At 44.9% G+C, this 23,182-nt stretch overlaps 2 protein-coding genes across 7 annotated transcripts; one reads left to right on the top strand and one right to left on the bottom strand.

Moving 5' to 3' along the window:
• Window positions 1–82: 82 nt before the first annotated feature.
• LRRC51 (leucine rich repeat containing 51) lies at window positions 83–15,179 on the top strand. Of its 6 annotated transcripts, none has more exons than XM_081282714.1 (7): window positions 83–218; window positions 3,940–4,072; window positions 8,649–8,711; window positions 9,334–9,468; window positions 12,366–12,571; window positions 13,500–13,648; window positions 13,923–15,179. In XM_081282714.1, exons 4-7 carry the CDS (start codon window positions 9,387–9,389, stop codon window positions 14,050–14,052), a joined length of 567 nt encoding a protein of 188 aa, XP_081138840.1. In that variant the 5' UTR covers window positions 83–218; window positions 3,940–4,072; window positions 8,649–8,711; window positions 9,334–9,386; the 3' UTR covers window positions 14,053–15,179. The 6 variants fall into 6 exon arrangements, with proteins under 6 accessions (XP_081138840.1, XP_081138836.1, XP_081138838.1 ...); XM_081282710.1 differs by having other exon boundaries at window positions 8,628–8,711; XM_081282712.1 differs by adding an exon at window positions 7,012–7,094 and having other exon boundaries at window positions 8,649–9,468.
• A 148-nt stretch (window positions 15,180–15,327) lies between these two features.
• On the bottom strand, window positions 15,328–21,646 carry LAMTOR1 (late endosomal/lysosomal adaptor, MAPK and MTOR activator 1). The gene is made up of 5 exons (XM_081282716.1): window positions 21,475–21,646; window positions 17,212–17,357; window positions 16,917–16,994; window positions 16,445–16,571; window positions 15,328–15,949 (listed from the first exon to the last, which is right to left on the bottom strand). The coding sequence occupies exons 1-5, from the start codon at window positions 21,514–21,516 to the stop codon at window positions 15,857–15,859; spliced, it is 486 nt and encodes a 161-aa protein (XP_081138842.1). The 5' UTR covers window positions 21,517–21,646; the 3' UTR covers window positions 15,328–15,856.
• Between the last annotated feature and the right edge of the window lie 1,536 nt (window positions 21,647–23,182).

The raw sequence follows: 23,182 nt of genomic DNA, 5'->3' as shown, positions 1-23,182 counted from the left end.
GCGTCACACTTCCGGCCCCCCCGACCTGGACTTAAGGTTAAAGAACTACTAATCCCAGCACCACCCTGGGGCCCCGCCCCCCCAGCTACAGGTCCCTGTTAGGCATCGTGGTTACGGCTCCAGCTGGGGCGTGGTGACGAAGGTAGTTGCCAAGGAGAGTTGCGATTAGTAAACCTAAAAGTAGTGGGGCGCAGTGGCTGGAGCGGAAGCAACTGTGGGTGAGTCGGGAGGGAAAACAGGAACAAGGGATCCAGAACACTATAGAGAGGGGAGGGGCTCCACAAAAGAACTAGAAAGCTCCCTAATCAGAGACCTTCTCCCAATCCTCACCCCCTTTCACAGTGAACTCAACACTCCACCATATAGGATAGACTGGGGGGTAGGAGGGGGAAGAGCGCTGAGATACATGCCCATACAGATTTAAGGGTGCTTCCTAACCCCCTATCGCAACATTAAGGTTTCCAGGACAAATGCCTCAAGTCCCAAACACACCTAGGAGATCGGAAATCTGGAGTTGGTTTTCCTCCGAGGAACCGAGACAGGGGAATTGCACTAGATAGACTAAATCACGGCCCCGAATTCTTGGAGATGTGGAAATTTTATGAAGCTTGAAGCGTCACTTTCCTTCCTCTTCCAAACAGTAAGATCCATTCTCAGAACGTCCGCACGTTCCTCCCATACACACTACAAGTATCTCCAAATTAACCTCTTCTTCCTTCACCTTCATGGTCTGCTTCTTGAAGCTCAGTAATTAAGCTTCATTTCCTTTGCAGTCCTCGTGACAGAGTTGTTGCATTTAGTAACACACCTAGCTCTTTTAGTCTCTTTATGCTCATCTATCTATGAGTCAAGAATGTTTATCCCCATTTCACAGACTGGAAAACCAAAACCCATTGAAATGACTTGCCCAAGGCCACACATCAAATCAGTAATAAAGCTATAAGTAGACTCCGGTTCTTCAAGTTCCAATCACATCTCTTTAGCTTAAACGTACTGTCTCTATATATCTTAAAGACTTTTTCCAAGAAGTGGGTTAAATTGCCCCAGAGAAAAGGAACCTGTATGGTCTACTTTGGGCTATTTACACTTAAGCCTGAATGAGTTTCAGGTCCTTCCCTGAAAGTTTTAATGAGAAAGGGAACTAAAGAGACTAAAGACACTAGGAATTGAAGATATTTAAACAGAAAACAATCTGGCTAACAACCCCTGTGTTCTGAAGTGCCCATGAGTAGCTAGACCTGATTATTGACCCATTCCTGTCTTAAAGTTCTTCCAGGCTTGTTTTTGTTTGCTTGTTCCTTTGTTTGTACTGGGGATTGAACTCGGTGGTTCACCACTGAATTACACCCCAGCCCCTTTTTTTTTTTTTTTTTTTTTTTTTTTTTTTTGAGGCAGATCTTTCTTGCTAAGTTGCTGAGGCTGTCCTCAAACTTCTGGTCCTCCTTCCTCAGCCTCCCAAATCGATGAAATTACAGGCCTGACCAGGGTTGGTCCTTTGTCTGCTTCCCACCTCACTTTATGTTCTTCTTGAGCCCTCCTCCTACCCACAATTTTCATTTGTCACCTGTATGCAGTGTATCCAGCCCATCCCTCATATCTAAGTTCTATATCCGTATAGCCAATTGCATCCTTCATTATCTCCTTCAAGATATCTCAAAGGCGGGGCTGGGGATGTGGCTCAAGTGCGCTCGCCTGGCATGCATGTGGCCCGGGTTCGATCCTCAGCACCACATACACTGCCAAAAACTAAAAAACAAAAATAAATATTAAAATTTTTTTAAAAAAGATAACTCAAAGGCAACCATCTGTACACCACTCCAACCCAACCCTCAACCCTCCCCTCCAAACCTGAATGTCTTCCAGTGGTCCCACAATATATAATAAGCCCCAAACCCAAGTATCACCCCCCCCCTCAGTACTAGTCTGGGGCCAAGTTTGTGGCTCAGTGGTAGAGCACTTGCCTAGCATGCATGAGTCAATGGGTTCCATCCCCAGCACCATATAAAAAAACTAAATAAACAAAATAAGGTATTGTGTCCATCTACAACCAAAAAAAGATAACAGTCTTGCTGAGTTGCCTAGACTGGTCTTAAATTTTCAATCATCCTGCCTCCACCTCTCAAATAGCTGGGATTCACCATACCCAGACCAAGTTATCTTTCATACTTTCTTCCATTCTTCATCTGTCATTAAGTCCAGCCAGCTTAACTTCCTAAATATCTTTTTCTAGTCCACATCCTTCTTGCCTTCCTTCCCAGCCATTTTGTGAACTGTAACCAAATTAATCCTTCAAAATCAAACCTGATGATATTCACTCTCCCACCCCAACCTCATTTAAATGTATAGTTTGTGGCTTTCTGTTGCTCTTAGCATAATGCAACATCTCAGGGTGGCTCCTGCCCACTCTCTAACCTCTACTCTAACCATAATACCTACTTCTCACTTTAGTTACATATCCTTCTTTAAGGTCTTCAAGCTGTGACTTCTGTCTGAAATGCTTTTCTTTTTCTTTTGTTGCTGGGGATTGCACCCAGGGCTTTGTGTATGCTAAGTGTGCAATACCACTGAGCTACACCCCCAACCCCTGAAATGCTCTTCCCCCTCCTATCCTGTATTTTCTCCCCTTGTACTTTATCTCTTAGAGTTGTCAATCAGTTCTTCAGTAATGAAAATATCATATCCCTAAATTAGAGCAACCTCATGTCCTTCTCCTTGTAATATAATTCATTTGCAGTTTTTTAGGTATTAAGTACCTGCTGCTTGCCACCACTATGAGATTCAACTATGAGAAAAATATGGTTCCTGCCCTGGTGGAGTTTATAATCATATAATGAACAAGCAGATAATTATAGTGTTATGAGTGCTGTGGTGGCAATAAATATAGGGCATTATGGAAACCAAGAAAAGAAGTTCCATGTCGAGATTTGGGGATAAGGGTAGGCTTCTCAGAAAAGTGGAATCCTAAGATAAGTCCTAAAGTAAGGACAAACAAGAATAAAACAGATAAAGAAAGAATCTATATTCCAAATAGAGAGTAAAAGGAGGAACTTTTCCAAAGGCCTAGAGGCAGGTGCAGAGAATTTGCTGTGAATTGTTGCATTTGGCTGAACTGCAGGTAGAGGTGAGGATATGAGATGGGAGTAGAGTGTAGACCAGGCTGAATCTTGAGCTTCCCTTTGGCACCTGGGAATATAACTTGCCAGAATACATTAGATTATGTAACAGATTTTTCCAACATTCTTTGGTTTTTCTCCTACCTGTAGTCTACAAGTAGTAAGCTAGGCTGATCAGTCTTCCAAGTTCCCCACCTGGTTATTCCTCAAAGCTTCCCGTAACTTTCTGTTATTACCTGAGAGAGGGCAGAAATAGACTGGCAGTAAATCAAATTCCAGTTGTTAGTAATTTCCCCAAACTGGAAACAAATCTGTGTCAATTTGGAGCTGGATAAATAAGGTTAAAAATATGAAAGATTCTATGGAATACTCTGCAGCTGGTAAAAAGGGTATGAGAGCCGGATGTCGAGGCACATGCCTGTAATCTCAGTGACTTGGGAGACTGAGGCAAGAGGACCACAAGATCAAAATCACCCTCAGCAACTTGGAAAGGCCCTAAGCAACTCAGCAAGACCCTGTGTCTAAATAAAATACAAAATATGGCTGGGAATATGGCTCAGTGGTTGAGCACCCCTGAATTCAATCCCCAGTTAAATAAATAAATAAATATTTTAAAAGGACTGGGGATGTGGCTCAGTGGTGAAGCACTCCTAGATTCAGTCTCCAATACAAAAAAAAAGAAAAAGAAATGAGTAGAGACAACAACTGTTTTCATTTATTGAGCACTTATTGTAGGCCACATAATAGATTCCAAGATAGGATTTTTTTTTAAAGAGAGAGAGAGAGAGAGAAAGAGAGAGAATTTTAATATTTATTTTTTTTTTAGTTATTGGCGGACACAACATCTTTGTATGTGGTGCTGAGAATCAAACGAGGGCCGCACGCATGCCAGGCGAGTGCGCTACCACTTGAGCCACATCCCCAACCCTTCCAAGATAGGATTTGTGTTCATTTCACAGGTGAGCAAACAAGCTATGATGAAATTTTGTTCAAAGTACAGTGGGGGTAAGCATCAGTTTGCTATTGCTGTATAACAAAGCATCCTAAAACACAGTGGCTTACAACAATAAGCATTTATTCTTGCTTCTGTGTCTCTGAGTTAGTTGTATGGTTCTGGTCATGGCTAACCTCATCATGTGACTGCAGTCATCTGTAGGTTGGGTGGCTCTCCACAGCCTATTTTGGGATGGCCTCAGCTGGGATCACTGGCTCTCTTTCACATGTTGATCGCCTGTACATTTCTCATATCATTCCAAAAGGCCAGCCACGTTCTCACGGCACTAGCAGAGAGCAATCTCTGCTTTAAAGTTTGTTAGTTTCATGTTTATCAACATCCCATTGGACAGAATATGTTAAAATGCTGAACCCAGCATCAAGGAGAGATGGAACTACAAAGGTATAGGGCAAAAAGGGATGGATACAGGGGAGGCCATGAATAGGGACCATCAGAGCAATCAGTTTAATTCAGGATGCACTGATCAATTTTATCTGGAAAAGAAAGACTTTATAAAAGAAGGTACACTGGAGCTGAGTGTTGAAACACGAAAGAGTATTCACTAAGCAGGCAGCTGTTACTGGAAACTGGATGCTGGCTGGTTTGCCACAATCAATAGAAACCCAGCAGGTCTTTCTGTGCTCATGACAGGGTTCTATTATTTGTACTTGGCTTCATTCCTTTTGGTCAGGCACAGGGCAGCAGGCACTCAACAAATGTTTGCAGTATTGAATTGATATCTTACTGTGAATGAAGTGTGGAATGAAACAGCTGAACCTGGGAGCCAATTGTTAGAACAGCTTAGCATCAAGTCTCCCAAAACAGAAAACAGAAATCCTGTACGAGGCAGTTTTTCTTTCATTCATCCCACAAGTTTCCTGATTGCCTGTCGTAAATCAGGTTCTGTGTAAGATGATGGATAAGACACTAGCTCACAACCTCCATTTAAACCTGTTTAAATGGAGAAAGCTAATAACTCTTTCCAACAAGCAAATTTGATCAGCTTCTTAGGGCTCAATTTTTACTACTAACTCATTCAGAAAATTCATCAGGAGCTACACAAAATTAGGTCTTAGGATGCACTGAGAGTCTATGGTTACTAAGGAGATTAACTGTAAAAATCTGCCCTTCAGTATTTTAAGGTAAAATCCATGTTCAGTGGTATAGAATTCTAGGGTTCCAACCCAGTACATATTTTGAGAGAAATATTCGGTCTTACTCAAAGGCATCAAACCTGTTACAGGTGCTGGTGTGAGAAGGACTCTAAGCTAGGTTTCATTTGCTATTTGCTTTGTTGAGTACCTGTAGATTTTTTTTTAACCCATTAAATCTCAAGTTTCAATTCTGTGCAAACATTCAATCTGACACAGGTGCATTAAAATAGATTGGAAATACAGTCCAAAGCTTATATATGTGTTTATATACATATATAAATATATATAGTATATTATGTATTATACACTATTAATTTGGGAAGGATACTGGGGATTAAACCCAGAAGCACTTTACCACTGAGTTACCTCCCCATCCCTTTTTATTTTTTATTTTAAGACAGGGTCTCACTAAGTTGCTGAGATTGGCCTTGAACTTGCAATCTTCCTGCCTTAGCCTCCTGAGCCACTGGGATTACAGGCCTGTGCCACTGCACCACTATGATTTTCTTTTTCTTTTGGTATCAAAAGATTGAACTCAGGGGCACTCAACCAGTGAGCCACATCCCTAGCCCTATTTTGTACTTTATTTAGAGAAAAGGTCTCACTGAGTTGCTTAGTGCCTTGCTTTTGCTGAAGCTGGCTTTGAACTTGCGATCCTCCTGCCTCAGCTTCCCAAGCTGCTGGGGTTACAGGTGTGTACCACTGCACCCAGCTCCACTATATTTTTTTTTTAGTTGTTTATATTTATGTGGCGCTGAGTTTTGAACCCGGTGCCTCACGCATGCAAGGCAAGTTATCTATCACTGAGCTACAACCCCAGTCCCTCCACTATAAATTTTTATAGGTGTTCCACAACTGGGGTGATGGGACAAAATGGAATAAGACTAAAAAAAAAAAAACTACTTTTTTTTTTCTTTTTGCAGGGAGGACTGGGGATTGAACTCATGGGTGTCTTACCACTGAGCCATATCCCCAGTCCCCCTTTTTTTTTTTTTTTTTAATTTTGAGACAGGGTCCCACATGAAGTTGCCGAAGCAGGCCTTGAACTTGCAATCCTGCTGCCTCAGCCTCCAGAGTCACTGGGCCTATATGTGTGTACCAGCATGGCCAACTCAAGACAAAAAATTCTTATTGTAATGTTAATCCAGCCTGTCTAAGAAAGTACCTGTCAGGGCAATAAGAGCCTCTACCGCATTGTCTATGTGTTCCTGCAAACTCCATTCTGCTGCTACTTGTGGGATCTTCTTAGCCAGCCCCAAATCTTCCTTCTTGTGACTTTTGCCAGTTCCGCCTTCTGTTCCAGCTTGACTTTCCGCTCCCAGGACCTTCTATCTCCAGTGACAAACATGGTTATCTCCAGAGTAGAAATCAGGATCTCCTACTCCTCCACATAGTTGGTAACCTGCTCTAGATTGACCACACCCCTGTCATACTTCTGTTGTTCTTTGAAGAGACCCTGAGTTGCTGGTCTCAGTCTCCAACACCAACTCCTATGTCCCTTTCATTCATCACATTCTGCCTATAGATTTGATATCTAAAGATTCAGGTCTCCCTAATCAACAGCGCATGTCCATGGGGCCAGTCCACCACTCAACAGAGAATTCAGCTGTTGTGTGACTCAAGCTGACACTACCCCAAAGCTCAGATGAGATTGCTATATTTTGGGGGGTTGGGGGAATTCAAAGGGATTGAACCCAGAGGTGCTTTACAACTGAGCTTCACCCCCAGACCTTTGTATTTTTTGAGACAGATCTTGGACATTGCCAAATTGCTGAGGCTGGCCTTGAACTTACGATCCTCCTGCCTTGGCCTCCCAAGTCACTGGGATTACAGGTATGCACCACTGTGCCTGGTGAGACTGCTACTTTTTGAAAGCAAGACATTCCCTTTGTAACCCTCTAAACCTACTAAACTCTATCCTTGCCTACATTAAATCACCAAAAAATGAATTTATTTGTACTGTATTATAGGTCCTTGGTTTTTAATAGAAAGTCCATTTGTTTATTTTGGTATTGTTGAGGATCAAACTTATGGCCTCAAGCATCCCAGAGCAAGTGCTTTACCACTAAGCTAAAGTCCCAGCCCCCAGAAATTCCATTTTAAGAATACTTCCCATCAGGCATGGTGGCATACACCTGTAATCCCAGTGACTCAGGAGGCTTGAGGCAGGAGGATTGCATATTCAAGACCAGGAACTCAGGCCCTAAGAAACTTAGTGAGGCCCTATCTCAAAATTTAAAAACAAAAGCAAAAAAAGGGCTGTGGGTGTGGTTCAGTGATAGAGTGGCCCTAGGTTCAATCTTTACTACCAAAAACAAAACAAAACTTGCCAGTTTCATTTTCTTTGCACACAGAATAATTTACTCTTTGAATACAGTGATGAAAACTAAATAGTCCAAGGTTTTCCTTTTTGCTTTAGCTGCCAGGAATTTTGGAACTACATATAGTCATAGGTTTTATGTGTGTGATACTGGGGATTGAACCCAAATGACCACTGAGCTACATCCCCAGTCCTTTTTATTTGAGACAGGGTCTGGCTAAGTTGCTTAGGAGCTTGCTAAATTGCTGAGGCTGACCTTAAACTTGCAATCCTGCCTGAGCCCCTTATGTTGCTGGGATTACAGACATGAACCACTGTGCCTAGCTAGGTGTAGATTATTAAAGTCCCTGATACATCTCTTCCTTTAATCTACTTTCTGATCTTTCTTTTCCACATTTATTTTTCTGCATCTGCATTGTCCAGTATAGCCATTAGTCACAAGTAGCTAATTCAAATTGGGATGGGGGGGCATAATGTAAAATATCTTAGTAATTTCTAATATTGATTACATGCTGAATATTTTGGATATATTGGATTAAATAAAATTTTGAGATGAAATTAGTTTAATTTTACTTTATTATTGCTCCTAGAAAAATTTTAATTACATGTTAAAAATTACATATGAAGCTTGCAATTGTGATTTTTATTATATCTCTATTGGACAGCACCGTTCTACAGATCATCCTGCTTTAACAGTGTGTTATTGAAAACCTCATCCTTTTGGAAAGGAGGGAAAGTATTAATGCAGAGGAGGTGACAGCAGTAAATGATGTGCAAAAGAGGGAGGTTAACTAGGACATGCACTTGTCCATCTATTTGTCTTTTGTTTGTATGATTCACAAAAAAAGAAAAAAAAAAAAAAACCTCCTTGGCAAAATGAGTTTTTTCAGCTCTCTTCATCCCAGGTAAGTAGTATTCTGTAGTTTGCCCATCTCCAGGAAAAAACTGTTCTCAGATTTACTTTAGCTAATATACTGGAAAGGATCTGATAAGACAATTCACACCACATTGCAAATAACTGGTAACTTTATGTTTACCATTCTCAGAGGGAATTTCCATTTTAACAGGGAACAATCCCTGAACCCAAAGGAGCGAATCCCTAATGGTGGAGTTTCAGTCATCAGTGACAGGTGAGTGAGAAGTAGAATCTGGTTTTATATGTGTGTTTATATGTATGGCTACACTCTGGATGTGGTTGAGAGAAGGGTCTTTGGATAGAAAGGTGATGTGGCTGACCAACAAGCTGAGGAAAGAAGGTAGCAAATCCCCAGCTGGATCAGAAATGGGAAGGGCTCTCAGACACCAACCAGATTCAGCGCTGGCCCTCAAGGGTTTATTAAGCAATAGAATAACACAGTTGATGTCACCAGAGGGTAGGTATGAAGATGGTCTCCGTGGTAACTACTATGGAGTAGCAGAAAGACTCTCAGAGTAGGATTCAGGAGACTTGTTATTGCAGTCCACTGACTCACTGGCTTAACTCTGGGCAAGTCCTTTACCCCTTGGGTCTCATTTTCTTTCTCTGGAAAATAGAAATGGGTGTTTATAACTATGAAATAAGTTCTAAGAGATGTGAAGGTGCTTTGAGAAGTGCCTTACAAATGCAAGAAATAATGATTAATATCTTAAAATGGAAATGCAGCTGGGCAGGCCTACTAGAATGAAGAGTAGAAAGCAGGGGTGGAAGGCTATGGGGAAATTAAAGTTTGGATGTACCTTGTACCTGGAAACATGTGTTCTCTGTCCTCCTAGGAACCCGGACTACCAAGGTCCATGCTTGCACCTGATGAATGATGGCCTGAACTATGAGCAAACGGGACTATAAGAACACTTCCGTGCAGGAGCCCCCTCTCGACTATTCCTTCAGAAGCATCCACGTCATCCAAGGTCAGCCCACAAAACCCAGCACTCCCACTCACCATGGCAGCAGGCCTGGTATGGTCCCTAAGGAGGGACCAGTCTTCCACTTAAAAGTCTAAGAAGACTCTGCACATACCCTTGCAGATTTGTTGTTATCTTTGCAGGATAAGAAGGAAATGGGAGATTTTTTTTGCCCTCTCCCGCTGGTGCCAGGGATCAAACCCAGGACCTCACACATGCTGTGCAAGCACACTGAGCTCCTGACTTTTAATTTTTATTCACCTAACTCATTTCATTTGAAGGTTCTCAGGTGTGGGGAGGGAGGCAGTATTAGGAGTCTCTTCACAAGCAGTGGTACTCTGCTCCAGTACCCTTCTGCCACCTCAGGATCCCACCTACTCCAGGATTATGACAGACAGCCACCTAGTGGATGCTGCCTGACCTGAAACTGAGGAGAGGAGAGTTAGTGGTGGGTGAGGGTGGGAACAGTGTGTCTAATAAGAGAATGGAAGGGAATGTGAAGACATGCTGGCTAAGTTTGGCAAATACTTCCTTCCCCTTTAGACTGATTAAAAAAGAAAAGAAAAGAAAAGAAAAAACAAGAAGGGGGTGCTTAGGGGCAAGAGGGAATAAGGACACCAAAGCCCAAACTGGTGTCTAGTTCTGACTCTGCAATTGACTATGTGCCTAAGCAAGGTCCATCTGTTTTATGGACCTCATTTTAAAAAATGAAGTGGGGGTGGGAGTGTTGGATATGTCTCTCCTCCTCAGCCAAACTATCTGAGGTGGTTGTTAAGGCTACCTTTCTTGGGCTGGGGATGCGGCTCAAGCGGTAGCGCGCTCGCCTGGCATGCGTGCGACCCGGGTTCGATCCTCAGCACCACATACCAACAAAGATGTTGTGTCCGCTGAGAACTAAAAAATAAATATTAAAAATTCTCTCTCTCTCTCCCCTCTCTCTAAAAAAGAAAAAAGATTAAAAAAAAAAAAAAAGGCTACCTTTCTTATACTTCCTTTCTTCCCATTCACTCTGGAACTCACTCCATTCTGGCTTCTGCCAGACTCCCTGGACATATTTAAAACTGTTCTTTCCTGGTTCTCCCTGTCATTCCATGATTACTTGGTAAGTTCTTTAATGGCTTCCTCTTCCTCCTTGACCCTTGTCTCTATTCTCACTCTGTGGAGAGTCTCTATTCCCTAACTTGTACACCTTATACCAGTTCTTTATGAGATAACAGAACTGGCATCCACCCAGTCACCCAAACAAACAAACAACAACAACAAAAAAAAAACTGAGTACCACCATTGAATATACTATCTTTACATCCAGTTGGCCAAGTCATGTTGATTTTATATCCCTCTCGTCTTGCTTAGATGACTGACAGAGCCAAATTGGTCTTTTCATGCCACCCACCCCCTAAAATCCATACACGAATTGGAAGCTTCTCAGTGATCTTTCAAGTGAAAAATCTGAACCATCTCCTTTGCTTTAAATGTGTCAGTTCCTTCCCATCACCTATAGGAAAAAGCCCCAAACCCTTAGCTTGGCATTTAAGACTCATGGAGACAGCTGTGGTGGCACACATCTGTAATCCCAACAACTCAGGAGCCCAAGGTAGGAGGATCACAAATTCAAGGCTAACCTTGGCAATTTAGTTGACCTTGTCTCAAAATAAAATTTTAAAAAGGGGTTGGAGATGTAGCTTGGTGGTAGAGTGCCCCCAGAACTATACCAAAGAAAGGAAAAAAAAAATGTTGAGACTGGACAACTAACTAACTTAGCAAGACTCATATCCAAAAACAAAACAAAATGCACTGGCATGTAGTTCAGTAAAATGATGACCTAGCATGTATAACCCTGGGTTTAATCTCCAGTACTGGAAGGAGGGAAAACAATTTGGTTTGCTTCCTTTTCCCTTCTTATGTAGCGTGCATGTGCATACTCCGTCGTGCTGTTCTACAGTTCTGTGGCTTTGCTTATGCTGTTCACATTCTTTGCCTGGTTAACATCTCCACTGAGGTCCAGCTCAGGCTTCACCTTCCCTGGGAAACTTCCCTGAGCTCCTAGACTGAGTGAGGAGATCTCTACATTGTACCAGCACTCATCATACTATACTGCCAGTTTGTTTCCATCTTACCTGAACCACCTCCTCCAAGACACAAACATCTGCTTTATCCCTTCCCTATTGTTCACAGAGAGCCTGGCATGAACTGTCTCTTGTTGTGTTCACCATCATATATCCAATATTTTAGACATTGTAGCTCACCATCAGAAGACAAGGAGGACCATCAGGGTGAATTCTATTGAATTAAATTCTATGTGTTCCACTAGTGGACAACTCTTGATTTTTGTGCTGTCATCTTCCTGGTTCAAGCCCTACAACTCTAGTTCTTAGATTTCCTCATCTATAAAATAGAATTACCACCAGGTGCAGTGGCACACACCTGTAATCCCGGTGGCTCAGGAGGCTGAAACCAGAGGATCACAAGTTCAAAGCCAGCCTAAGTAATTCAGCAAGACTTTGCGTCTCTAAAATAAAATATAAAAAAGGGCTAGGGATGTGGTTCAGTGAACCCAGTCCCTGGGTTCAATCCCCAGTACCAAAAAAAAAAAAAAAAAAAAAGAAGTGGCTTTGCTCAATCCTAACTCCACACAGAGGAGGTATACAGAGGACTCAATGATACCACAGACATGAGACCATCTGAACCTGGAAAGCCAAGAGTTTGGGATGGGAAGTTTTTGACCCCATAGTTAAATCTTGCATTGATTGTTAAGAGCTTATGGAACAGGGGTCACTCTAAACTCAAGCATAGTGCTATGGCCTGTTAGCCCTTCGGTTATATCTGGGGATGCTCATCTTGACAGATTTGTTCCTTCCAGAAAAGCAAAGATGATATACCCAAGCCATACTTTGTCTTCACAGATCTGATAAGCGAGGAGCCAAGGGTAGGGCTCCGACCACTGAAGCATTCAAAGTCAGGAAAGTCATTAACCCAGTCCCTGTGGCTGAACAACAATGTCCTCAATGACCTGAAAGACTTCACCCAGGTGGCTTCACAGATCCTGGAGCACCCAGAGAACCTGGCCTGGATCGACTTGTCTTTCAATGACCTGACTTCCATTGACCCTGTGAGTTTCTAGCTGTAGGAGTTCAGTCAAGGGGTGAGAATGGAGAGACGGGTAGGGTAAGGCCACTGTCCATCCCCCAGCCTCTCTACCATCTTATGAAGGAAGTTAAACAAGCAGCATGGTGTAGTATAAAGCACATGGCTTTAAGGTCACACCGATGCAGATTCCAACCTTGGCTTTGCCTCTTAACTGTGACTTTGGGCAAGCCACGTAACCTCTTAAAACCTCGACCTTCCTGTCTGAAAAATCAGGATAATATGCCAGCATCATAAAGGGTTTATAAGGATTAAATGAAAAGATACAAGAACCAAGTGGACATGGATAGCTGAAGCAAAATTGTAGGTGTCATTACTGGGTACCTACTATGTCTCATGCTAAGTTCTGCTATGAATGAGGTAGATAGAAAAGTACAACACTTACTTTTTGCAACTTCTGGTTCATGTTTTAAGAAATGGGGAGACTGTAGCCCTGATATAGTGATCTTAATTTAACTAATATAACTAATAACATAAGTTTCTCTTATGTACCTAGCATGATACTCTGATTGCTGGTCCCTTGCTGTGATAAGACTTTTAGTTCACCTCAAGTGGGAAGGTCTTTAGTGAAGCAGCAAGTAAGGCTCAGGGACCAGCAGGAGAGCCATCACCTGGCCAGACAGTAGCAGTGATGGGACTAGGGGCCTATACCTCCTGTCCAAGACAGAAGGTCCCCATACCTTCTTTCCTGAGATCACAGTTCTATTTCAATGTGATATCCCTCTAGCCCTTAAAAGGTAAATTAAAGTAGGTTAGAATCCTCCAGTATAGCTATAAGGATTGGAATAGAGGGCAAGTTGTTCCCCAAACTCTTCCTTTTTTTTGCCAGCAAGTTAGTCCTGAGCAGAAATCCAGGGTCTTGCCAGCCTGTCTTTCGGTTTCCTCCCTAACAGATCCTAACAACATTCTTCAATCTGAGTGTCCTCTATCTTCATGGAAACAGTATCCAGAGCCTGGGGGAAGTGAATAAGTTAGCTGTCCTTCCTCGGCTTCGAAGCTTGACACTCCATGGTAACCCCATAGAGGAAGAGAAGGGGTACAGGTAAGTATCCTGTCCCTGAGCTGGGATTCAGCTGGGCTCCCCTGGGAGACAACAGAAGGGGAGACAGGAAATCCAAGACCATTCTTCTACCACATGTAAACCTGGGAAGGGAGAACTATAAGCATTTCTTGCTATCAGTTTGGATGAACCCAGTCTCTCTCACACCATATTCAGGTCCCTCCATTCCTTGCAGTGAGGGAAAGGAGCAGCAACAGGTGGAGGGGAAGGGGATTCTGGTGGGGGGGCAGGCCCCCAGCCCAACTCTTCCCTACAGGCAATATGTGCTGTGCACCCTGCCCCGTATCACCACGTTCGACTTCAGTGGGGTCACCAAAGCAGACCGTACCACAGCTGAAGTCTGGAAACGCATGAACATCAAGCCCAAGAAGGCCCGGATCAAGTAGGATGCACTCTGAGGTTCCCAGGACCCCAGCAGTCCTGAAGGCCTGAAGCTAGTCAGCTTAGTTTGAGAATAAATGATTTGAGCTGTTGTTCAGAGTAGAAGTCACTTGTACCTTGCAAAGATGCCCTCCAACTCCAGCAACTGCCAGTAGCTCTAATATTACTTCATTGAAGCAGGCAATGATGGGAAAGGCCTGCTGGCCAGAGACCCAGGGGACCTGGGTTTGCATGTGTCCTTGGAAAACTTATCTAGCCTCTCTGGGCCCCTCTGTTCTCTTCAACTTAGATATCATGGGATTAGAGATCAGCATTTCCCAAATTATTCACAGAATGCCAGGTTCTTGGAGCTGCGACAGAGGCCTCAAAGACAGGCCCAGAAGATGGGCTATGTTCTACTTCAATCAGATCACAGTAGTCCTACTCTTAATATTTATATGTTGGTATTCTGCTTAAGATTCCATTTCATAGCCAGGCATGCCTATTAATCCCAGCAGTTTGGGAAGCTGAGGCAGGAGGATCACAGGTTCAAAGCCAGCCTCAACAATTTTTTAAGGCTTCAGGAACTTAGCGAGATCCTATCTCAAAAAATAAAAAGGGCTGGGGATATGGCTCAGTGGTTAAATGTCCCTGGGTTCAATTCCCAGTACAAAAAAAAAAAAAAAAAAAAAAAAAAAAAAAATTTCATTTGATAAAAAGATCTTCTTGCTTTTGAAAACATTTGTTTGCTGGGTCCTTATCCCTAGCAGAATCTGGTCTCCTCCACCCCTAGCGCTATTGTAATTCCACTGAGCCTGAGGCAGGGTCTCCAGCATTCATAACTGCCTCAGATTTAGTTCTGTCCAGCTGTGACAGTGTTTGATAGGGATAAGAGCAGTCTTATCCAACCTGAGGTTAGCCTAGGCTGAGGCTAAGCTAAGCCTGGGAATTCTGAACGCTTATCTCCTAGATTCCTCTTTTTTTTTTTTTGGTACGGAGGATTGAACCTGGGGCGCTTCACCACTGAGCCACATCTCCAGCCCTTTTTATATTTTATTTAGAAACAAGGTCTCTCCGAGTTGCTTAGGGCCTCACCAATTTGCTGAGGCTGGCTTTGAACTTAAGATCCTCTTGCCTCAGCCTCCCAAGCTGCTAGGATTACGGCGTGTCTCACCACACAGTTCTGGATTCCTCTTAATGATCCTAGAAGATACCTCCTCCCCCATCTCATTGCTCACAGACTTGAATAGCCAGAAATAAATAGTTGGGTAGTAGGCAGGACAGAGGGGCTGGAACCAGCACACAAATGAATACACTTCCTTTATCGAGGGTGACAAAAAGAAAAAAAGACCAAACATGTAAAAACCCAGGGTGCTGGAAATACAAACTCAATTCATTCAAATTCAAGCTCATCCAGACCCTGGGCACAAACCCTAGTGAGGTGCACGGGAGCACCAAGTCAGAGAAAGGGGGACAGGAGTGAATCTGAGGCCAAGAGAAAGGGTGGGAAGGACCTCCCCCTAGGTCCCTTGGTGTTCACTCCCACAGTGGTATCTCCACCTTCCAGTGACTGTGAAGACCTTCCAGTCCCTGTCCTCTTGGCTTCCACCCCAGCCAGGGCTTTGAAGGCCAGTCCTGAATGGTTCTACCCTCCCTTGCTCCATCCTCACTTGCTCAGGCTTCTAGCCTCGCTCTTCTCTTCCTCCACGTTCTTCTCAGTGATTAGTAGCAGGTTAGGGTACTGTATAAGCCGAGGTGAGGCTGGGGGCCATGGGAGGTGGGATGGAGACAGGTGAAGAGAGGAGAAGAGCTGTCCAAAGACCCCTCTCTTCATGGGATCCCAAACTGTACAACCAGCTCCTCTTTTGCGTCCACACGGATCTGAGAAAGTGCACTGTAGGCATAAGCAGCTATCCTGGAGACCTGAGGCAGAAGGGCCAGGGAGGAAAGGAATAGAGAAATATGTGAGAGGGGATCCAGAAAAGGAGAAATGGGGGGATGGGATGGCAGTGAGGGAAAAGAAGAGGGAATGAGGGAGGACAAAAAGCTGATAAGAGGGCTGGGGTTGTGGCTCAGTGGAAGAGTGCTCACCTAGCACGTGCAGGGCCCTGGGTTTGAGCCTCAGCACCACATAAAAATAAATAAGTAAAAGGTATTGTGTCCAACCACAACTAAAATAATAAAATAAAAAATAAAAAAAGCTGATGAGAAAGGCAGAAGAAGGAAAAAAAACAAACAAACAAAAAACCCAGAATAACAAGGTTGAGGATAGAGAGACTGGTGAGGACAGAGAAAGTGGAGTAGGCCACAAGGCTCCCTAACTCTACTCCCTACCTCTTCTGAGGCAGAGTGGTAAACCCTTCTGCTATACTCTGGGCAGTTTGGGAAGGGCAAAGGAGGCAGGCTGGTGTGGCTCACCTGCTGTAAGTCAGAGAAGGGGATAGGCTCGCTGGCCAGCACTTGGTGGGGCTGGCTGGTAAGAGACGGCAGCGGTGGCAGCTTCTTCCAATGGGTCAGGCTGCTGCTCAGCACAGCCAAGCGTGTGCTGGCCAAGAGGAAGGGGATAGGAAAGGTTAGTTAGGCCATAGCCTTCGCTTCCCTACCCGGTCCTGCTCAGTCCTGCCCAGCTCAGCAAGCCTCACTCCGTGAGGCCAGAGGAGCAAGATGACAGGGGCCTCACTCAGCTTATCACAAACTCACTCTTGGTGCAACTTTGTCCTCAGCACCCTCAAGATTACACAGGGCAAACAGGGCTGACATAAACATCAACTGTGGCTTGTGGTCAGTCTCCTGGGCTGCACCAAAATAAGGAGGCTGTGCTAGGGCCCAGGCTCCAAAGATGGGAAGGTATGGAGGGCAGACGAGGGGCCCATGCTGGCCCAATGTTCACCTGTACTGCCTTGCCCGGTCCATGTACTCATGCTGCTCCATGCCCTGGGAGTCTGCAGCAGACACATCGATGATGTTGCTTTGAGGAAAGAAGACAGAGAGGACGTGACAAGTACTTCTAAGGGGGACAAACATGACTCCCTGCAGGTGCCAATTCCAGTGCTGTCTGACACCAATATCCCTACCTGCCCATTAGAGCAGGGCAGGGCCCAACACCACCTCTCCTCAATGACTTTATCCCATCCCCCATATCCAGGCCCATTCTACACTAGGCCTGTGCTGTGACACATACTTACCTAGCTGTTTTTGCGAGGATGGAAGAGAGCAGGGCCTGCTCATCTGTGCGAGCAGAAGGCAGGCTGTGGTAGTTGGGCTCAGCTCCATTGAGGGCTTTGGTGGGGGGGCTACTAGGGTCCAATAGCAGCTTCCGCTCCTCTCGGTCCTAGGAGAGGCCACTGAGAAGTCAGGCCCAGGACTTTCCTGTGTTTCTCCCCTCAGCCCAGTTCTCATCTTTAAACACCAAAAATATTTTAAAATATGAATATTCAAAAGTGCCAACTTTATGGAATGTTAGGTAAGACTTGGTCCCTGACTGCCCTTAGGAGCTCAGCTGAGTTGGTGGTCTGGCATGAACTAGACCAAGAGGTCCTAGAGGTCCTGCACAGATGAATAGAGGTACATAATAGGTGTTCAGAACACAACCCAGCACCCAGTGGAGAAAGGATATTGGAGGGAGAAGACAGAGGAGGTGGGAAAATACCAAAACAATAAGGTCTAGAGGGAAAAACAGTGCAAGTCAAGTGCCTTCCTGATCCCTCAGACAAGGCTTTCCCCAGCAAAGCTGTCTGTTCCCAAGATGCAAAGGCCCTGGTGAGTCTAGACAAGATCCTAGGCTCCAAGGACAAGCAAGCCCAACCCCTCACATGGCCATCCTGATCATCTCAGGGCAGAAACCTCTGCCCAGCCTTTGAGGGGATATCATGACTCTGCTCCCTTCTTGAGGTAGGTCCATTTACCTTAGGTGTTCACCCTCCTGTCTTGTGCTCTGTATATGACTCCCAGACCAAAGTGAGCATGCCTAGTATATCCTGACCTAAGAGAACAGTAGAGCTTTCCCTCTCTTGCCAAACTACCATACCTCTTTCATTTTTTTAAGCTTTCCAGATGCCTTTACTTATTTTGCAATAGTGGGGAATAGAACCCAGGGGTGCTCTACCACAGATCTTTCTTATAATTATTTTTTATTTGGAGATAGTATCTTGCTAAGTTGCCCAGGCTGCCCTCAAACTTGCAATCCTCCTGCCCTGGCTGGGATTATGGTCATGTGCCTCTATGCCTAGCTCATCATACCTCTTTTTTTTTTAATATATATTTTAGTTGTTGATGGGCCTTTATTTATAAGCGGTGCTGAGATTCGAACCCAGGGCCTCACACATGCCAGGCAAGCACTCTACCACTGAGCCACGATCCCAGCCCCCATCATACCTCTTTCAATGTGACCTGAGCAGCCTCCTTCATTCTAGTAGCTCAATTACTACTAGTCTGCACTGATGATCATTACATCCCCTAGAATTGACCTAAGTTGAAATCTAGCCTCCCTAGTCCTGTTTCAGGCCCTGTTCTAACCTGCTTCTTTCAGGATTTGACTCTACTATAATAAGCCCAGCAGCTACAGATCCCTCTGGCTTTGTGTCAGCTGCAAATTGGATAAGCAGACCTGTTGCGTATCTAAGCCACAAAGAACTCAGGATAATGCCAAGGATGGATGGGGCAGGGAGGGCCATGGAGGGGGTGGAACCTGGCTAATGCTGAGTCATCATCTCTCAAAGCCAGCCTACCAGATTCCTTAATGCTCCTCTCCAAGCTTGTCTCAGTTTCTACCACAGTCTTCCCTACTGTAAGAGCCAAATCCTCCAGCCTTGCCTGCCCCACCCTAGGCAGGCCCAGCCTCTTCACCTTCCTCTTCCTTTTCAAACCTAGGTTGCCCAAGTGTCCTCAGGCCATTTAATTCAGTTCCCATTATTAAGAGAAAGAAGTTGTGGGCTTCTGCATCATCACCTCTAAACCCCCAGACGCCCTCTATCCTCCTCCATGCTCAGTACTAAATGGCTAAAAAGATGTTGTTGTGGCTATAATCCCAGCTACTCAGAGGCTGAGGCAGGAGGGTCACAGATTTGAGGACAGTCCTGAGTAACATAGAGAGACCCTATCTCAAAATTTAAAAAATAATGGGGGGTTGGGGTTGGGAGTGCATGTAGCTCATTGGTACACTTGCTTAGCATTGCATGAGACCCTGGGTTCAGTCCCCAATACAGAAAGAAAGAAGAAGAAAAAGACAAAACGTCAAAGATAAAACTCTAAGGAAAGCTGGCTCCATAATGAGGCCCGGATTTGCTTCCTATGTCTCTCCTTTCTCCAGCCTCCACTTAAGACAGATCTTCCTGAAGGACAGAGTAGTTTCTCCCAACTAGCAGTTCAAGAACAAGGTTGTTTGCCTGACTCCTAGAAGAGGTCATGCTACCCCCTTCAGAATGGACAAATAATATCACCCTACATGGAGTAGATTTATCACACTAAAGTTTGTCCTTGAGTCAGCATAACTCAAGTCAGTGTTTCACTGTCTACCTTAGCATGAACCCACGTGTCTTGCCCATGACTGGCCACCTGGTCTACAGCATGGCTGGAAGAGACAGCCCAATAGATACAGCACATGGTTTGGCATCAACACACCTTGGCTAGGGTACTTCTTGAGTTGGTTAAATCCCTTAGCTTCTCTGAACTTTTTCTTCACCTTTAAATAGATACTTATATCACAAATGATTGGCAAGAGTCAAATGAGGTACCTGTAAAAGCCCCTTAAAAATTCATACATTCCCCACCACCCCCATACTAAGGACTGAACCTAGGGCACTTTACCACTAAACTACATCCCCAGACTTTAGACTTTCAATTCTTCTGCATCTCCAGCCTCTTGAGCAGCTAGGGTTACAAACATGCCCACTGCCCACCATTCCTGACTGCACATTTCTCTTTAGTATTATAATAAAAGAGCAGGATAGGGGCCTACCCAAGAGCTGCAAGAAAGCCTTGGAGATGATGATGAATGGCTGGGCCTATGCCACAGAACACTTCAAATCACTCAGCACTGATAAGAACCTTCTCTGGGGGTTAGAAACAGAAATGAGAGCCCATCAAAGGAAAGGTGGAGATTCAGGAGATCAGCAAGCTCAGCTTTCCCTTTAAGCTGGGAGATCCTATCTTTTCTCATAAGGAATTAAACCTTGTTCCCTGAAAGAATCCATATTATATTTTAAAGGATCAGTTTGCTACTAGACCACAACTTTTCCAGTAGATAGGAATATTATGCAATCTTCTCTAACAGGCTAGAGTGAAATGAGAAATACAAGCCATGAAGCAGGCCTAACCTTGGGTGGGAAATATGACTGTGTTCACTTAGTGTATGGAGCATTGAGTATCAGGAACCACTCATACTTCCCACACAAATAACATTTTCCTGTATTTAAGTCCTCATCCCAAAATAACTTCACTGGGAATAGAACTGTTCTGTTTCTGTGACCATCTCCCCCCCCCCCACTATGCTGCAGGATACTTGATGAGAAAATTCTGCTGTCTGAATGTACTATGTGTTTAAAGGTAGGTCCCAGACTCAGAGGCAATTAAAAAAAGTGAGTAGCCAGCAGTTTGAGACTTCATCCTTGGAAAGGTCTCCCTTCTCAAAGGTGGTCAGTCCAGGCAGGTAGAAAAAAGTACCAATGTACCAAGGAGAAGAGGGACACAGCCACATTCTCCAGATAGGTACCCTCTAGCCTGAGAGGGCTACCCTCTAGCTATAAACTTCCAGGCATTAGGCAGCGTTTGCACCCAGGCAAGCCAAACTCAAAACCAAATGAGCTCCCCATCCCAACTCTTTTCCCCAAATCAGCCAAAGGTAAATCCAATATCTTGCTTCCCAAGCCAATTTCCCACACGTCCCAATGTCCTTATTGTATCTACGAAATTCTTCATTAGCTATCTCAAATGCCACCAATTTCCAGAGGCCTTCTCTGAACCCAGACCAACAGGAGCCTTTTTTTTTTTTTTTTTTAAACCAACCCCAGGGACAAGATACGTACATTCCTGATTCATCTCAGGACAGATTAGTTAAAGGGCCTCAGCTTACCCACCTCTACAATGGATTCGCAAAACCCACTAATACAAGCACAGAGAAGGCACAGGAAGTTGGGAAGGGACTGTTTCCCGGGGACCTAGGCTTAGGATCCATGAAGCTGTAAAGGTCTGACGGTACGGAGAGATGGAAGAGAAGGGAACACGTCAGCTGGACTGCTGCATGCTCAACCCCAGGCCAGCACTGTGTAGAGACCTGGGTCTTCAAAAGGGGTAGGAGTTCGGCTAGGCGTCCTCGCTGTAATCTGTCCCCTCCAGGCCTCCGTACTCAGTGAGCCTGGCGGCATAGCTTGCCTTCCTCTGCAGGTCTTTTTGGGGCCCCAAGCCTCAGGGTCTTAGCCCTCACTCCCGAGCCCCGCCTGCCGCGGCCGCACCTGGTCCGAATCCTCGTTTTCGCTGCTGTAGCAGCACCCCATGGCCGGGGTCGGGCCGGGCGCTCAGGCCGCGCGGAGGAGGGACGGCGTCCGTCAAGAGCCCTTCCGGTCACATGACCTGAGGCTGCCTCCCGCAAGCAACCTGCCTTTCTCCCCGGCCTACAGCGTCCCAGAGCCGCTTGGGCTCCGCTGCCAAAACCCCGACTTCCGGTCCCGCCCCCAGCCCCGTGATCATAGCCACCCAATGAGAAGGCGCACCCTACGTGACAAGATACAAGACACGTGATACGAGGAAAGAGAGGGGTGTGTCATATGACTATCATCTCAGTCTCAAACTGGAATCATCTCCACCCCTGGCCATAGTGGCCTTCTTGTGAGTTGCGCTGTGATCGCATGGCCCCCTAGGCCACCTTTTTGAGCCAGTGAGTGAACTCATGTAAATGCTCCATGATGCACTTCTTGGTTTTGCTTTGGTACTGTTGATTGAACCCAGGGATGGTTTATCACTGAGCTAAATCTCCAGCCCTTTTTATTTTTGATACAGGGTCTTGAAAAATTGCTGAAGTTGGCCTCCAACTTGACATCCTCCTTCGGCTTCCCAAATCAATGGCATTACAGACTTGTGCCCCATGCCGAGTTTGTCACCATACATTTTTAAATGCCATGCGAGCCGCGAATGGGATCCAGACCCCATTCTTGTAGATCATACAGTTGGTGCGCACACGTAGGCTCTATATGCCTGATGCCCGTGGGATGAGGGGTTTACGCCTTCACAAGCTAAATAGGAGTAGAGATCATCCCGGTAGAGGCGGTAGAGGCGCTAGTCCCACATGGTTGACCTTCTCAGGCGTTTCTCTTCAATCCTAGCTTTTCATTGTAGCCACAGTAATCTAATTTACAAAGGTGGCCTTAGATTTTCTGTAAAACCTTCCCAAAGGGGCTGTGGTTGTAGCTCAGTGGTAGAGCGCTTGCCTAGCATGTGTGAGGCAGGGTTCCAGGCTCAGCACCACAAAATGTGTCCATCCACAGCTAATAAATAAAGCCCTCCCAAGGCTGGATATTTCGTTTGGTGCCTAGGATGTGACCCCCAGCAGCTTAAAAAAAAAAAAGCCTCCTGCCTTCTGTTGGGCCCTGGAAAGAGGTCCATGTCTGTCATTCCAGATGATTCATTGCCTGGCATCTGCTTCCCACTCCATGCCATGCCCAGGGGAAATACTTCTAGTCCCCCGCACCATCTATTTTCTTTTTAGTATTGGGGATTGAACCTAGGGGTGCTTTACCACTGAACTACATTCTCAGCTCCTTATTTTGTGACAGGGTCTCACTGAGCCACCCAGGCTGGCCCTGAACTTGCCATCCTCTTGTCTCAAGTCTCCCTAGTGGTTGGGATTACAGACTATACCTGGTTTCACTCATTTATTAAATCAACAAATGTTTACAGTGTTTTATCTGGATAGGCAATAGTTTAAAAAAAAAAAGTCAAAAGTCCTTGTACTAGTGGAGCATCCAATCTAGGCTCACACCATGTCCATGTCGTCATCACAGAAGTTGGAGAAGTCACCAAACCTAGTAGCACTTGTTACCCTCAAATCAAGACCCTGGAGTTCTATACGTTTTTTGAAGGCTCCTGAAAGACAGGAGGCAGCTCCAGCTTGTCCCTGGGTCTGGTAACTGGAACTGCAGGTCTCAGATAACAACAGCAGCTTCA

Source organism: Spermophilus citellus (genome assembly GCF_964194105.1).
Source record: "Spermophilus citellus genome assembly, chromosome: 2".
Classification (NCBI taxonomy): domain Eukaryota; kingdom Metazoa; phylum Chordata; class Mammalia; order Rodentia; family Sciuridae; genus Spermophilus; species Spermophilus citellus.
This window is presented reverse-complemented; position numbering and strand designations above follow the sequence as displayed.